This window comes from Enhydra lutris, unplaced genomic scaffold (genome assembly GCF_002288905.1).
Source record: "Enhydra lutris kenyoni isolate GAN:26980312 unplaced genomic scaffold, ASM228890v2 scaffoldscaffold9, whole genome shotgun sequence".
NCBI lineage: Eukaryota > Metazoa > Chordata > Mammalia > Carnivora > Mustelidae > Enhydra > Enhydra lutris.
In genome coordinates this window covers 60,101,514-60,115,996 of record NW_019154093.1, presented here as the reverse complement: position 1 = coordinate 60,115,996, position 14,483 = coordinate 60,101,514, and the positions used below count along the sequence as shown (strand labels likewise).

General features: G+C 45.7%; 1 protein-coding gene across 1 annotated transcript in view; it reads left to right on the top strand.

Moving 5' to 3' along the window:
• The window catches only part of LOC111142983 (ATP binding cassette subfamily A member 4), a 125,676-nt gene that overhangs the window by 69,412 nt on the left and 41,781 nt on the right, over window positions 1–14,483 (top strand). Inside the window, exons 20-27 of the mRNA XM_022496358.1 lie at window positions 773–904; window positions 2,255–2,394; window positions 2,863–3,000; window positions 3,976–4,169; window positions 5,479–5,563; window positions 8,439–8,644; window positions 9,006–9,054; window positions 13,115–13,380. Coding sequence (XP_022352066.1) covers window positions 773–904; window positions 2,255–2,394; window positions 2,863–3,000; window positions 3,976–4,169; window positions 5,479–5,563; window positions 8,439–8,644; window positions 9,006–9,054; window positions 13,115–13,380 — 1,210 coding nt within the window. The remainder of the gene's footprint in view (window positions 1–772; window positions 905–2,254; window positions 2,395–2,862; window positions 3,001–3,975; window positions 4,170–5,478; window positions 5,564–8,438; window positions 8,645–9,005; window positions 9,055–13,114; window positions 13,381–14,483) is intronic.

The following is a 14,483-nucleotide window of genomic DNA, read 5'->3' as shown; positions in this document are numbered from 1 at the left end:
GGCCCAGAGCACCACCCAAGACCTCGGGGCTTCTCACGGCGAGCACAGTACTGCATCAACTGCTCAAATGCCACTTCCCCTGGGGCCTGAAACACACTGTTCAGTAAGAACAGTCCTAATACTTTCGAGTTTTACTTTATGCTGGCCTGGCATGGTTCTCAGTGCTTTACAAGTATAAACTCATTTAACCCTCACAACAAACCCATGAGGTGTGGGCACCATTATTTCCCATTTTACAAAAAAAAAAGGCCAAAGTGGATATCGAGCTTTTTGTTTTGAATCCAGAAATGATATTGTTGGTGGTAATTCCTCTGCCTGCCTTCAATCACTTCATCAACAAATACGTATTGAAGGACTGAGCTGTCATTAAGACCCTCCACTATGCTTCATAATCATGATACCAGGCACTGTACTGACCTATGCTCTGCATACCTTCCATTGTGCCCTACAACACCAGGCTGTGATTACTGAGCCGGACAGGGTTGTTCTGTAGGGAATGTTGTCTGCGGGGAACCCTGAGGACCCATCAGGGCCTGCCTGGGGCCCTAGGAATTAAATAGAAGCAGAAGGGCAGGTGTGGACATCCGCAGTAGGAGCTGGATATACACACTGCTTCTAACGCCTGTCTGGGAAATTGTTGGTCCCCACGGCTGATCATGGTTTGGGTTCAACTGAGAGTCAAGGCAGAAATCACTGTGAGAGTCCTCAGCAGCTCTGGAGTCTGGGGCTGCTAAAGGTCATCTTTTCTGCCACTGACTCCTGCATTTGGCAGGTCAATCCTGACGGGTCTGTTGCCACCAACATCAGGGACAGTGCTCATTGGGGGAAAGGACATTGAAACCAGCCTGGATGAAGTCCGGCAGAGTCTTGGCATGTGTCCGCAGCACAACATCCTGTTCCACCAGTAAGTAGAACAGGAACGGAGACCCTCTCCATTCCTTATTCCCACCCTGCCCCCCGCCCCGCGCCAAACACACATGTTCTCTAGGCCTGAGCTCAAGGATGCCAGTATGGGGGCCAGGAGACAGTATTCTTGTTTGCTTTCCCCCTGTTCAAGGTCCTTGGTCCTGCTTGCTATAAGAGGTGTCCTTCAGAAAGTCAGACTATGCCTCTGGCACTGGGAGTAGAGGTCTACCCCCTCAGAAGAATAATGCCCCCCACTCTCTGACAGATGCCCCTCACTCACCCTGAAATACTCCTTCTCAGGGACCAAGAGAGGAGACCATTGTTCCTTTTTCTCTCTCAAGCCTGGCACTAAAAACTGACTTTTTAAGAGGCTTTTCAGTTGCTTTTCCCCAGAACTTTTATTTATTATTTAAAAGGTGATATATGGAGTGCCTGGGTGGCTTTGTCAGTTAAACATCTACCTTTGGCTCCAGTCATGATCCTGGAGTCCTAGAATTGAGCCCCGCATCAGGCTCCCTGCTCAGCGGGAGGCCTCTGCTCCCTCTCCCACTCCCCCTGTTCGTGTTCCCTCTCTCACTGTCTCTGTCTCTGTCAAATAAATGGATAGAAATCTTTAAAAGAAAAAATAGGAAAGAAAGAAAAGAAAAAGAAAGGAAGGGAGGAAATATACAGATTAAAAGAAGAAAATAGAAGTCACCTGTCATTTCACCCAGAGATAACCATGGTTCACACCTTGGTATATGATTTTTCAGAACTTTCTCCTATGCGTGTATACATATATTATTTAACATTATAAAGGAGAGTAAAGCTCTGCATACAATTTTGTAATCGGCCATTTTTAATGCAATTGTGTTTTTTTTCACTCACGGTATCATGAACATTTTCATGTTATCATATATTCTTCAATAAAATAATTCTTATGTTTATATACTACACCATTGTATAAATGTACTGTCCTCTCTTATTAGATATTTAACAGGATCTGGGTTTTGTTTTGTTTTGTATTATTATTATTTTTTAAAAATATTTTTTTAATTTATTTGACAGAGAGAGAGAGATCACAAGTAGGCAGAGAGGCAGGCAGAGAGAGGGGGAAGCAGGCTGCCCGCCGAGCAGAGAGCCCAATGCAGGACTTGATCCCAGGACCCTGAGATCATGACCTGAGCTGCAGGCAGAGGCTTTAACCCACTGAGCCACCCAGGCGCCCCTTGTTTTTTATTATTAACAACACCACAATGGACATCTTCATTGCTAAAACTTTGTGCTCATCCTTACTTATTCCTGTAAGGTGAATCATTAGAGGTGGAACTGCTGAACCCATTGCCTCTCTCACTGCCCTGTCCCCTAGCCTCACAGTGGCTGAACACATCCTGTTCTATGCCCAGCTGAAAGGGAAGTCTTGGGAGGAGGCCCAGCTGGAGATGGAAGCCATGTTGGAGGACACAGGCCTCCACCACAAGAGGAACGAAGAAGCGCAGGATCTATCAGGTGCTTGGTATTGGAAAAAGAGAGGGCTACGGATGGCAAATCCATTGTCTTCCAGGACACCAACAGAAGGGGAGGCTTCTAAGAAACCTCCTAAGAGCAGGAGCACGTCTCTAAAGTTACTCTGTGCACCTTAGAGGAACCCACCTCTGGATCATTTCCCTCACAGAACCCCACTATCTTGTAGCAGCCTAGGCTATATTTGTTCTGATGTTCGTGGGTTTGAACTAAAATGTGAGAATAGCCTTTAAATGGTCTTATCTGTTCCTGCACTTCTGCATTTCTTGCCTTTTCTGCATTTAAAGAGGCCTGCACACCACTAGATTTTGAACACCGTATAAACATCTAAGGAGGCAGCATCAAGCTGCTGCTGGATATAAGGCACGGTCCCCCTTATGCCACCAGCCCTGGGCCTTTCTCCTCCTGTCCTCCATGGCCCTTGTGACCCTGTTGCCTTGTGTCAAACTCTAGGTGGCATGCAGAGGAAGCTGTCTGTTGCCATTGCCTTTGTGGGAGGTGCCAAGGTTGTTATTCTGGATGAGCCCACCTCCGGAGTGGACCCCTACTCGCGACGCTCAATTTGGGACCTGCTCTTGAAGTATCGCTCAGGTAATGGCCACTGCTCGGTGCCCTGAGCTCTCATGGTGCCTTTGTCTGTGACCTGGCTCTCACCATGGTGCTTTGCACCTGAGCATACTTAATAGCCATGACTACACTCTGACGGGGTGTGGCCAGTGACCTGAGTGAGCCAGAGTCCCACGGAAGCCTCCTGAAATGTTTATACCAATAGAGACAGGAAGTCACTGATGGAGCAGCCTACTTCCCTAAATATTCTAAAAGGTTCTCTCAACCTGCAGCCCCTCTGTCTGGAGCAAGGTATGCAGCTCTAGGTGAAACTCCTTTTTGACTAAAAAGATGCAAGTCACATGCAGACATCCCAGGAAACTCCATGGCTGTCTGAAGGTCACTCAGGACCAGGTGTGAGGATGGCATGCACATGTCCAGTGCTCCAGAGGACTACAGCAGATAGCAGTGTCTCAGAGTGGGCCATGCTTCCCTCTCTCCCAGCACCTTCTGACCGGAGGAGGCAGGTCCAGAAAGATGGCAGGCAGAGCTCAGAGGGCCTATGAACATGATGGCATGGCTCAATCCCACGGTCAATTTGCCATCCTGGCATCCTCATTACTGTTTTCTTCTAAGGACATCTCCCATTGGTTTCAAAGTATGTGTGTGTTCTTTGCAAAGACTGTAAGTGCAGTGCGTAATGATCCAGAGAGTATATACATATGGCACTCAATACATGCTGACTGTAATAAATATTTCCCCTACACAGTGATTTATTGGAGGCAGAGCCAAAGTCAGAAGAGGTACTGTATGTGACAGTGCTTGACAGCATGCAGGATGCTAGAAAATGTTAGCTGTTGTCGTTATTATTCTAGTATTCTGGACCTTGCTGCCGAATACTCTTTTTTATTGATCCACTTCGAGGTTTCATGCCCATGTCACAGAGAGATTGTTCTACATCCTTTTCCCTCCAGCCCTGCCTGGGCCTGTCTGGTGATATCCTGACCTCTGCCTTTGCAGGCAGAACCATCATCATGTCCACTCACCACATGGATGAGGCCGACCTCCTCGGGGACCGCATTGCCATCATTTCCCAGGGAAGGCTCTACTGCTCAGGCACCCCGCTCTTCCTGAAGAACTGCTTCGGCACGGGCTTCTACTTAACCCTGGTGCGCAAGATGAAAAACATCCAGAGCCAAAGAACAGACTATGAGGTATGTGTGTGCCCAGGGCAAGAGCCTGTGTTGGGTCAGGAGAAATGCACGGTGTGGTGATGCCGTCCCTGGCATCTCTCCCCCAGTCGGGCTCTAGCGGCCAGGATCAACCTCCTTGTTCCTGAAGCTCTTGGCAGGTTTTGAGAAATGGATATTCTGAACCTTCCTACAGAGATGCTTTACCCCACATGACACAAGCTGAGATTATGGTACTCTAGAACGCAGCATACTCATGTGGCATGCAGCCACAGAAATGTCTCAGGCTGCAAGGTGGCATGCTGGGAATCCGAGAGTGGCTACTGAAGCCTCCTATGTTTCATTCCAAAGCTTATGCTCCCTAACTAAACCCAAAGTCCACTGGGAAATGAAAGCCAAGGAAAGGCGTTCGTGGGAACTATGTAACCTGAAAATGATAAAGCCAGACAATAGCCATTAGCAGAGACCCCCTCAGCATTGTCAGGAGACCAGGTTTGGGTCTGGATAGCTGAAAGGTGGAGGACTGTGTCCTCACAGGCAAATTCCTTAATTGCTTTTCATTGTTGGTTTCTTTGCACACAGTAAAGGAAACCGATCAGTTCAGCTTCTGCTTGCCAGGGACATGGAGACGATAAGTGAGAGAAAGCATTATGAATGCCTTCTGGCCTCCTGGAGACCAGGCACTGTTCCTGTTGGGAGTGGTCAGGCTGGTTACTTTGTAGCAGGACCTAGGCCTCTGGCTGCCATAGTATAAGGGTCAGGCTGCCTCCAGGTTTTCCTGTTCTGGGTAGACTTCCATAGGAGAGTGTGCATTTACAGGGTCAGAGGAGCAAAACGTCTTGCATAGGCCACCTACAGCTGTCGTAAGATAATGACAAGCCAGGGGTGTCTTTCCGGTGCTGTTACTCTCTGTGCCTGACTCATACACTCACCAGGATAAAATCAAATAGCCACACCCTCAGAGTGCTCACCTGAAGTAATATATTAAAATATGAGGGAGAGGGGCAAAATCTGTTGACCACTTTTGGCAGCAAGAAACAAACAGGGTGCGGGACGCTTGGGTGGCTCAGTTGGTTGAGCGGCTGCCTTCGGCTCAGGTCATGATCCCAGCAACCTGGGATCGAGTCCCGCATCAGGCTCCTTGCTCGGCAGGAGCCTGCTTCGCCCTCTGCCTCTGCCTGCTGCTCTGTCTGCCTGTGCTTGCCCTCTCTCTCTCTCTCTAATAAATAAATAAAATCTTTAAAAGAAAAAGAAACAAACGAGGTGCGGTGAGGAAGGCATTTGGCCTCAGGGAGATGCTGTTGTTCAAGTGACTGACGCCTGTCTGTTGTAGGGGAACTGCAGCTGTGCGTCTGAGGGTTTCTCGAGCAGGTGTCCAGCCCACATAGATGAGATAACTCCGGAACAAGTCTTGGACGGTAGGTCCTGGGGAGGCTGTGTCTTGGTTCTTGTTTGGCGATCATCTCTTGATATGGTTGGGTGTGTCCTGTTGTCAAACATAATGGGAGAAAAGAGAACACTCTGTGTATTTCTCAAGCCCATGGTCATGAAGTTGCTCATCTTTCCCTTTGACCTTCTCTTCCATTCCCAAAGAGACTTTAAAGCCCTGGGCCTAAGGGCCTCCTCCCTTAATTGATGAATCCAGTCTTTGTTCACTGCTTGTCAGTGGCCCATGTTAAGCCTCCCTTCCTGTGTCCTTCTGTCCTGGTTCCAAGCAGCATTACTTAAGTATGGGGAGAAGGGCTACTGTAGGTCCCAGATGAGGCCCTCGGGTGAAGCCATGATGACAGATGGCTCTCAGAGTGAACTTTTCCAGAGAGTCGGACTGCACAGAGTAGACACCAAGTCACGCATCCTTGTTACACTCCTGACTTTCCCCTCGGTATCCCAACTTCCTAACAGTTCTCTCTTGAGTAAGGGTATATTAAACCTCGTCAGGGGCAACTCCAAGAGATGCTGAAGAGGCTCTCGCTAGAAGCACTCATCCTACAGGATCTGAGCTCAGGGACCCAGAGTGCTTGCCAACAACTCTTGCTGTCTTCCATGAAGGCCCACTTCCATCCAACATCTGGGATGTCTTTGCAAATGGAAGTCCACACACCCCATATCCCTAAAAAGGAGCAAAATGAGACCCGTGTACTAACCCAGGTTGATGATGGGATGGTGGAGGAACTATCTGCTTAGCAAAGAAAATACAGAGTTCTCTATTTAGCACAATTTTTTTTTCTAAATCTGGAGAATTTACTAACTGAAGTCTGGTGAAAGAGGAAAACTAGACACTATTTATATACCATGCTTGAAATTTGAGGGAAAATGCCCAGGTCTGCATCACGTTCACTCTCTTACCCACTCTTTGCATGGACAGAACCTGCGGCACCCAGGAACACATCCTTTCAGGGTGACAGCTCTGTGTCTTTTCCCTAGTCTGCCTTGCTGTGGGTCTTTCCCTGCTCGTTGAAATTCCCTCCCAGGACGAATCTTGGTCAAGACATGGATAGTTTTTAAAAACCGATACAGGAATGTACCAAAATCAAGTTGAAAATAGGGCCTGCCGGCTAAAGTAATTTTTTAAAATATTCTTTTATTTCTAAACAAATGTCTATTTATTTATTTATTTATTTATTTTACTATAAGAGGGATGCTGTGAACCATAGGAAGGAACACAGTAAGTCATTATGCCCCAAATAAGAGAAAGAAGATCATTCTGCTCCCCAGTTAGTTCCGCACAAGGCTTTTCCCTCTCGCACAACCGTCCACCACACACACATGTAGACCTCCCTGCCAGGCACTACAAGCCTGCTGCCCTCCAGGACTCCCTCTGGAAGGCTGACACACACGACTAAGACACAATTCCTGGGAATCCAGCAGCTTCAGCTCGATTTCCTTCCTCAGAGAACAATGCGCGTGACCCCTGGAGAGCTGTTTAGGGCAAAGCTGCTTCCTCACACAAGGAGCCCTCCAGCCCCTGTGTGAAGTCATCCCAGAGCTAAAGACAATTGAGTCCTCTTTGTAAATCTGACATAAAACAAGCCTTCCAGTCCAGTTAGACAGAAGGACATGGATTGAAAGCCATGAAATCCCTCCACATGGGTCATTTTTAAAACAAAGGAAGCAAAGAACCCACCAGGTGGCCTTAATTGAGAGGACTGCTTGGCAGAAATGCATGAGACCTGGGTTCTGAGTCCCTAGAATCCCTCTCCCTTTGACCTGCTTTTCAAGATAATAGGGAACTGTCTCTTTACATACAAGCTTTAAAATTTTTTAATTAGATTTTTAATTTCAAAGTAATACATTCTTGTGCATAAAAATAAAAATTCTGACTGTATGAGTATGTCGGGTAAATACTTGTTACTGGACATTTCCTCATGCCCCACGTTGTACACCCCACACTCCATCCCCCCACCCCAGTCTGACGCCACAGCTTCCTGCTCCCCTTCATCGTTTCCTGGATCAGGGTGTTAAGGTTGGTTACTTTGTTAGTTGGAACAGGTTACTTTGTTAGTTGGAACAGTTAGTTAGTCTCAAGGGAAATGGCTTATTCCTTCGAAGAATTAGACCAAGCACTGGTGTGTGATTTAGGAGGGCGAGTTCTTCTCCGGCTTGGGCACCAGTCCCAGGTATGCATCTTGGGCAAGTGACCTATAGCTTAGGTCAGACAAGGAAAATGAAAGCAACTTTGACTTAACCTTCAAGCCTGTGTTGAATTAAAATGGGCAACAATAATGATAAGAACTTTCTTACTAGAGATGATGTTCATGATTAAGATAGCAGCTAATATTTACCTAGGCACCAGACATGTTATTCTAAGTACTGTGTGGGTATTAACTCATCCAGTCCTCATAAATAATAAATAAGAGTAAAGTGAGTGGGTGCCACTGTTTTCCCCTTTGAACAGATTAAAAAAAAAAAACAAAACTGCTTGATGTTACATAGTTTGCAAGGGACAGAACATTTGATTGCACAAAGGAGAAAACTAGCAGAGGAGCATTGCATGACCTCCCCAAGTTTCCCTGACTGGTTAGTGGGGAATTCTGTGGCTTCCCTTTCCCTCTCCCTCTCAGTGCCCTTCATAGGGCCAAATAAGCCAAAACAGACTGCGGAGGTGGCATTAGTCCTCCGCAGGAGTCACTACTGAGGAATGAAATGCCCCTTCCTCAAATGAGAAGTGGAAGAAAGTAGGGGATGTGAGCAGGCTCACAAGTCTCCCAGGTTCAGTTCTGGAAGACAGAGTTGATGTCAGTTTCTCTCTCTCTCTCTCTCTCTCTCTCTTTTTTTTTTTTTTTTTTGTCCTAGGAGATGTGAATGAGCTGATGGATATGATACAACACCATGTTCCAGAGGCAAAGCTGGTGGAATGCATTGGTCAAGAACTTATCTTCCTTCTTCCAAATAAGAATTTCAAGCAGAGAGCATATGCCAGCCTTTTCAGAGAGCTAGAGGACACACTAGCCGACCTGGGGCTCAGCAGTTTTGGAATTTCTGACACTCCCCTGGAAGAGGTAAGCCAGAGATCCCAGCTGGTTTCCATCAGGAAGCAGAAAAGGAGCTTCTTTGCAGAAGTCGAATACTAGGGGGACGTTTCATGAGGGCCAAAAGCCGTAACTCCCCATCCAGGTACAGCAGCTAGTTTCATTTTTGGCTCACTCCCTCATGCCTCTGTCCATACAGAAACAGATTTCAAGTGGCTGAGGTCCCTGTGTGCATACACTTTTATATTGCCAGAAGACCATGTTCTTAGATAAATCACAACATATTTTCCTTCCATTAGGAAGTAGTACCCAACAAAACTGAGCTAGGGTTAGATTTTTTTCTGAGAATGGAATGCCTAAACCAAATGTTCTCTTTTTCCTTTTTTGACAGATTTTTCTGAAGGTCACGGAGGATTCTGATTCAGGACCTCTGTTTGCTGGTATGGTTCCAGAGTCTGTTCCCTCACCATACTCCCCAAGCTCTATATTGAAAATCGAAGGAAAATTTTATGAAACAACAAAGCAGGAAATTCTCCTCCATTGTATTTGTCTGAAACCCCAATATCACACATTCTGCATTCTTAGTTCCTTTAAATGACAGAGGAATGACAAGTGGAATTAGATCTGGGTGGAAAGACTCTAGATGAATCAGGATTCTTAATGAGGTCAGGCTGGGAGCTTCACCACCCCGAAGCTTCTCATCCCACTTTCGGGTCTCCTATACCTGCCACCTAACCGTCCTCATCTACTCCTCTTATCTCCACCAGGCCTCTGATCCACTCCTGTCTGCATGAGTGACAGCCCACAGAGTCCCTAGAGATAATGGTGACAGTGAATACAACCCAGATGCCAGCTGGAATCTTCTGGCCTCTTTAAGAAAGAGATAAAATTATTCTGAACTTTCATTTAGTGCCCTGTGGAAACTTGCCACGGTGGAAGTCATAACTTCTGTGGATTTGGGGGTCTCTCTTCTACATGTGTGAGCCCAGGCACCAACTAGCCCCTCCTGTGATTTCTACCAAAACCCCAGAGGCACACAAAGCCTTCATGAGTGAGTTTACTGTGAAGCATAGGGTATAGGGAGAGGGACATACAGGCGGGATTACCTGCCATGACACAAGCCACTTCTGATAGAATAAAAGGCATCCACCCACACTGATAAAATCCTCTGTCTGGCTCCTCTCTCTCCATTCTGTTTTCCTCTCTCCTGTTCACGGGCAAAGCTGTATGCCATTCTCCTTCAATGCATTGGGCTCCTGCTACTGGTTACCTTTTTCTACCCAGTATAGTAACCTCATAGTATTTTCCTGTGCAAAGACAGTTTCCTCCCTGTGAAGTTTCTGATGCCAACTCTTAAGATATATGGTTTTCATCTTGCTTCATAAGTGGTCCCAGATGTCTGTTTAGCAATAATGCCTAGAACTACCAGTGGTCAAATACACCAGCCCAAACGTGCTGCCTGGCCCAGGTGAGTCATGTGGTGGCCAGAAGAAGCAGGAATCCTGACAGAGTGCGGAGGGAAGGGCAGTCTGCGGGAGAGGGCAGGGGCAACTCACCATGGGACCCAGGTGTTCTTTCCAGCTTTAAAGACACAGAAATGGAATTTTCCCAGGTCACCCAAAGACAAAGGCTTACATTAACCAAGACCAGGATGAAAATATACAAATTTATATCAGAAGCTGTGATGTTTTCAAGAGTTGGGGCTTTCATCAGCCCCAAATACTCCTTAATAGTTAGATCTTCTCAGGTGAAGAAATTGGACATCAGAAGACTGGTCAGCCTGGGCATAGAGTAGGGTGTTCCAAAGAAACATGCAGGGATCGAGGTTAAGAGTGTAGCCTCTAGAGTAAGGGAGATCTCCATAATTGGTTCCACAATTTGCTAACTGAGTAGCTTTGGGTAAATGCTTAGCGTATTTGTACCTCAGATTCCTCATCTGCAAAATGGGGCAAATAATAGTACCCAACTTTTAGGATTATTCAGTTGAATGAGTTAATATGTGCCAAGTTTTAACACAGTATGTGATTTCTGATTAAGATTAAGCAACATCCTAATTTACAAATCATCTTTTACCTCAAAATTTTTAGCCCTTTATACTTCATAGAGCATGTAACATCCATTGTTTTGATTGTCACTATAATTGCATGAGGCCGCTAAGACAGGGGTTAGCCCCATCTGGGAGAAACTGGTCTCACACAGATTGGATGACTTGCTTTGAAGTCAAACAGGCTTCTGAGTCTTACTTCCTGGCTTTAGCTCTCAAACTAGGACCAAGTCCACACTCTCACTGCCTCCCATTTTTCAGATGGCTAAATGCGTATTTTAATTGGCTCAGTTTTAGAGGATGACACTTTCTGATCTTATCTCCAAAGTCTGAAGGAACTTGTAGCTATCCATTGGGGTACCAAGTTTCAAGGTACCAAAAGGCTGTGTGGCCTCTAAAGGCATGGCTCACAGCCACTGACCACTAGAGGGCAGCAGGAAGCCAGGAACAAATACGGTTCTGACTGCCCTCCACTGGCACCCTCAGCTCTTGCCTCCACAGTGGTCTCCAGTCTGGATGGGCCATCAGAGAGCAAAGCTCATGGGATCCTACCAGAAGAAGGGCCAACCACAGCACACAACACATCTGAGCTCACGGGGCACCTTAGTGACTCTGTCAGTTAAGCACCCAACTCTTGGTTTCAGCTGGAGTGATGATCTCACAGTAGTGGGATCTAGAGCCCTGCATTGGGCTGCCTACTTAGCAGGGAGTCTGCTTCTTCTCTCCCTCTCCTTCTTCCCCTCTTCTGCTCATACTCTCTCACTCTCTCTTTAAAATAAATCCATCTTGGAGCGCCTGGTGGCTCAGTTGGTTAAGTGACTGCCTTCAGCCCAGGTCATGATCCTGGAGTCCCAGGATCGAGTCCCCGAGTCGGCCTCCCTGCTCAGCAGGGAGGCTGCTTCTCCCTCTGACCCTACCCCCTCTCATGCTCTCTCTCTCTCTCTCATGCTCTCTCTCTGTCGAATAAATAAATAAAATCTTACCAAAAAATAAAATAAATCTTAAAAAAAAAATCTGACCCCAGATTAGGGAAAGGAGGCAGGAGCACTGGGGCTCTGGCACTAGGTCATGAGTGAGCCTGAGGAAGCCAGGTTGCTGCATTGCAGGTGTCCATGAGTGTTAAGTGGAAGGATGACTGGGCTGACCCAACTCCCTTTGTAGCTGCGCTTGTGCTGGGGGACTTTAGGACAGGTTAGGAAAGCAGCTAGAGACCAACCAGCGGTCCTCTAGGCTCTCCCTTTATGTCAAACAACAGTTTCTACAAAATTAACATTAATCAGTGATGATGAACTATAGCTTCAACATAACTAATGACTTGCAGTGAGTAGTTCTTAAAGCATATTTACATATCAGCTCGTTTAATCCTCATAACAATCCTGTGAAATGTTTTCATTTTCATTTTACAGAGGAGAAACCTCGGATTCGGATAGTCCAATTCATGCATCTAGTAAGAGTCAGGATTCAAACCCAGGTCACCTAACTCTTAGCCTTTCCACCACTTCTCAGTGGCCTCTAAGAATTTAGAAAAAAAAAAAATCAATTCTGACTTTTACTTAAGTCCACAGGTTACACATGAATATATTTTGCTGTTTAAAAATTCCAATAATACAAAAAAGGCTAAAATCACCCTCCTCCTTCATCCCCACCCCTTATCCAACTCTCCCCCTGCAGTGGTAACTTCTATTAATAGTTGGTGGGTGTTCCATGAGAGCTTTGCTCTTATATCTGTATGTGTGTATATGTGTATAACATATAATTTGTTATATGTGATATACGTGCTCTCTAACACAAATGTGATCTTATTACACATATTGCTCTGTAACGTTGATTTTTTTTTACTTAGCTATGTTTTAGACCTCTCTGTCAATGCATTTATATGGTCTTCTCTTTAGCTACTGTAGAGAATTTTTAAAGGATTTCAGGTAATTCTGTCTATAGATGATTTACACTAAAAAATAGAATCGTCATTTTATTTTTATTTATTTATTTTCTTTTTTTTTTTTTTAAAGATTTTATTTATTTATTTGACACAGAGAGAGAGATCACAAGTAGGCAGAAAGGTAGGCAGAGAGAGGAGGAAGCAGGCTCACCGCTGAGCAGAGAGCCCGATGCGGGGCTCGATCCCAAGAAGCTGAGATCATGACGTGAGCCGAAGGCAGAGGCTTAACCCACTGAGCCACCCAGGCGCCCCTATTTATTTTCTTTTTAGTAGGCTCCACACCCAGTGTGGGGCTTAAACTCGTGAGCCCTGAATTTAAGTCATAGGCTCTGCTGACTGAACCAGCTAGGTGCCCCCCAAAATAGAATGTTTAAAAGCATATTAACAGACCTGGCCTGATACTTTGTTGCTAATTTAAATGAAAGGGAAAACCAGAGCAGTAAGAAAATAAAGAGCACATGAAAGCCATACCCTGCAAGTACTTTTCTAAATTTATTATTTCAATCTTCCAAATCAGGTGGCACTCGACAGAAAAGAGAAAACGTCAGCCTCCAACACCCCTGGCTGGGTGCTGGAGATAAGGCCAGACAAATTCCCCAGGGCTCCGATGGCTGCTCTGCGGAGCCAGCTCCTCCCCCGGGGGGCCAGCCCTCCTCAGAGCCTGAGCCTGAGCACCGCAGCAGGCTCAACACAGGGGCGCCCCTGCTCCTCCAACATGTGCAGGCGTTACTGATCAAGCGGTTCCACCACACTGTGCGCAGCCACAAGGACTTCCTGGCCCAGGTATCACTGTCGGTCCTGCACTTGGCTGCTGGTGGCCAAAGTCTGCCTGCCCTCTCCTGGCCTTTCCCTCCTCTCCTGGGCTTTCTCCTGTTGGAGCTTCCAACAGGGATGGGCACACTCTTTAGGTCTTGTTGGCTTTGCTTGCTCCTTGCCACCTTGATTTCGATTCTTAGTAACATAAAGATTCTTCGTGTTCGACCTGCTTAGCAGAGAAAATAATAATGAATATGTGAAGACTGTTTTCATTTCTACCGTGAAGGGTAAAGTCATATTTGCATTCATTTTTGCTGTGCCCCTACATATCAACGTCATTGACCTCTTTTTTCTTTTTAGTCTTTTCTTAAATTAACTTCTTAATTTTAACTCCAGTATTATTAACCCACAGGGTTATATTAGTTTCAGGTGTACAATACGGGGAGTGATTTCTGCAATTCTGTATGTTACTCAGTGCTCATCATGACCAGCACACTCCTCAGTCCCCATCACCTATTTCACTCCCCACTTTGGTAACCATCACTTTGTTCTTATATTTAAGAGTCTATTTCTTGGTTTGTCTCTCTCTCTCTCTTTTTCTTCCCTTTGCTCATTTGTTTTGTTTCTTAAATTCCACATATGAGTGAAATCATACGGTGTCTTTTACTTATTTCACTTAGCATTATACTCTTTAGCTCCATCCATGTCATTGCAAATGGCAAGATTTCATTCTTTTTTATGACTGAGTAATATTCTATTATATATGTCTCATGTCTTCTTTATCCATTCATCTACCCTTGGACACTTGGGCAACTTCCATAGTTTGGATATTGTAAATAATACTGCACTAAATACAGGAGGACATGTGTCCCTTTGAATTAGTGTTTTTGTATTTTGGGGGTAAATATACAGTTCTGCACTTACTGGATCATAGGATAGTTCTATTTTTAATTTTTTGAGGAATCTCTGGACTGTTTTCCACAGACACTGCACCAGTTTGCATCCCCAACAAGGACTCCTTTTCCTCTACATCTTGCCAACACCTGTTTTTTGTGTTTTTGATTGTAGCCATCTGACAGGTATGAGGTGATATCTCACTGGGGCTTTGATTTGCATTTCCCTGATGATGA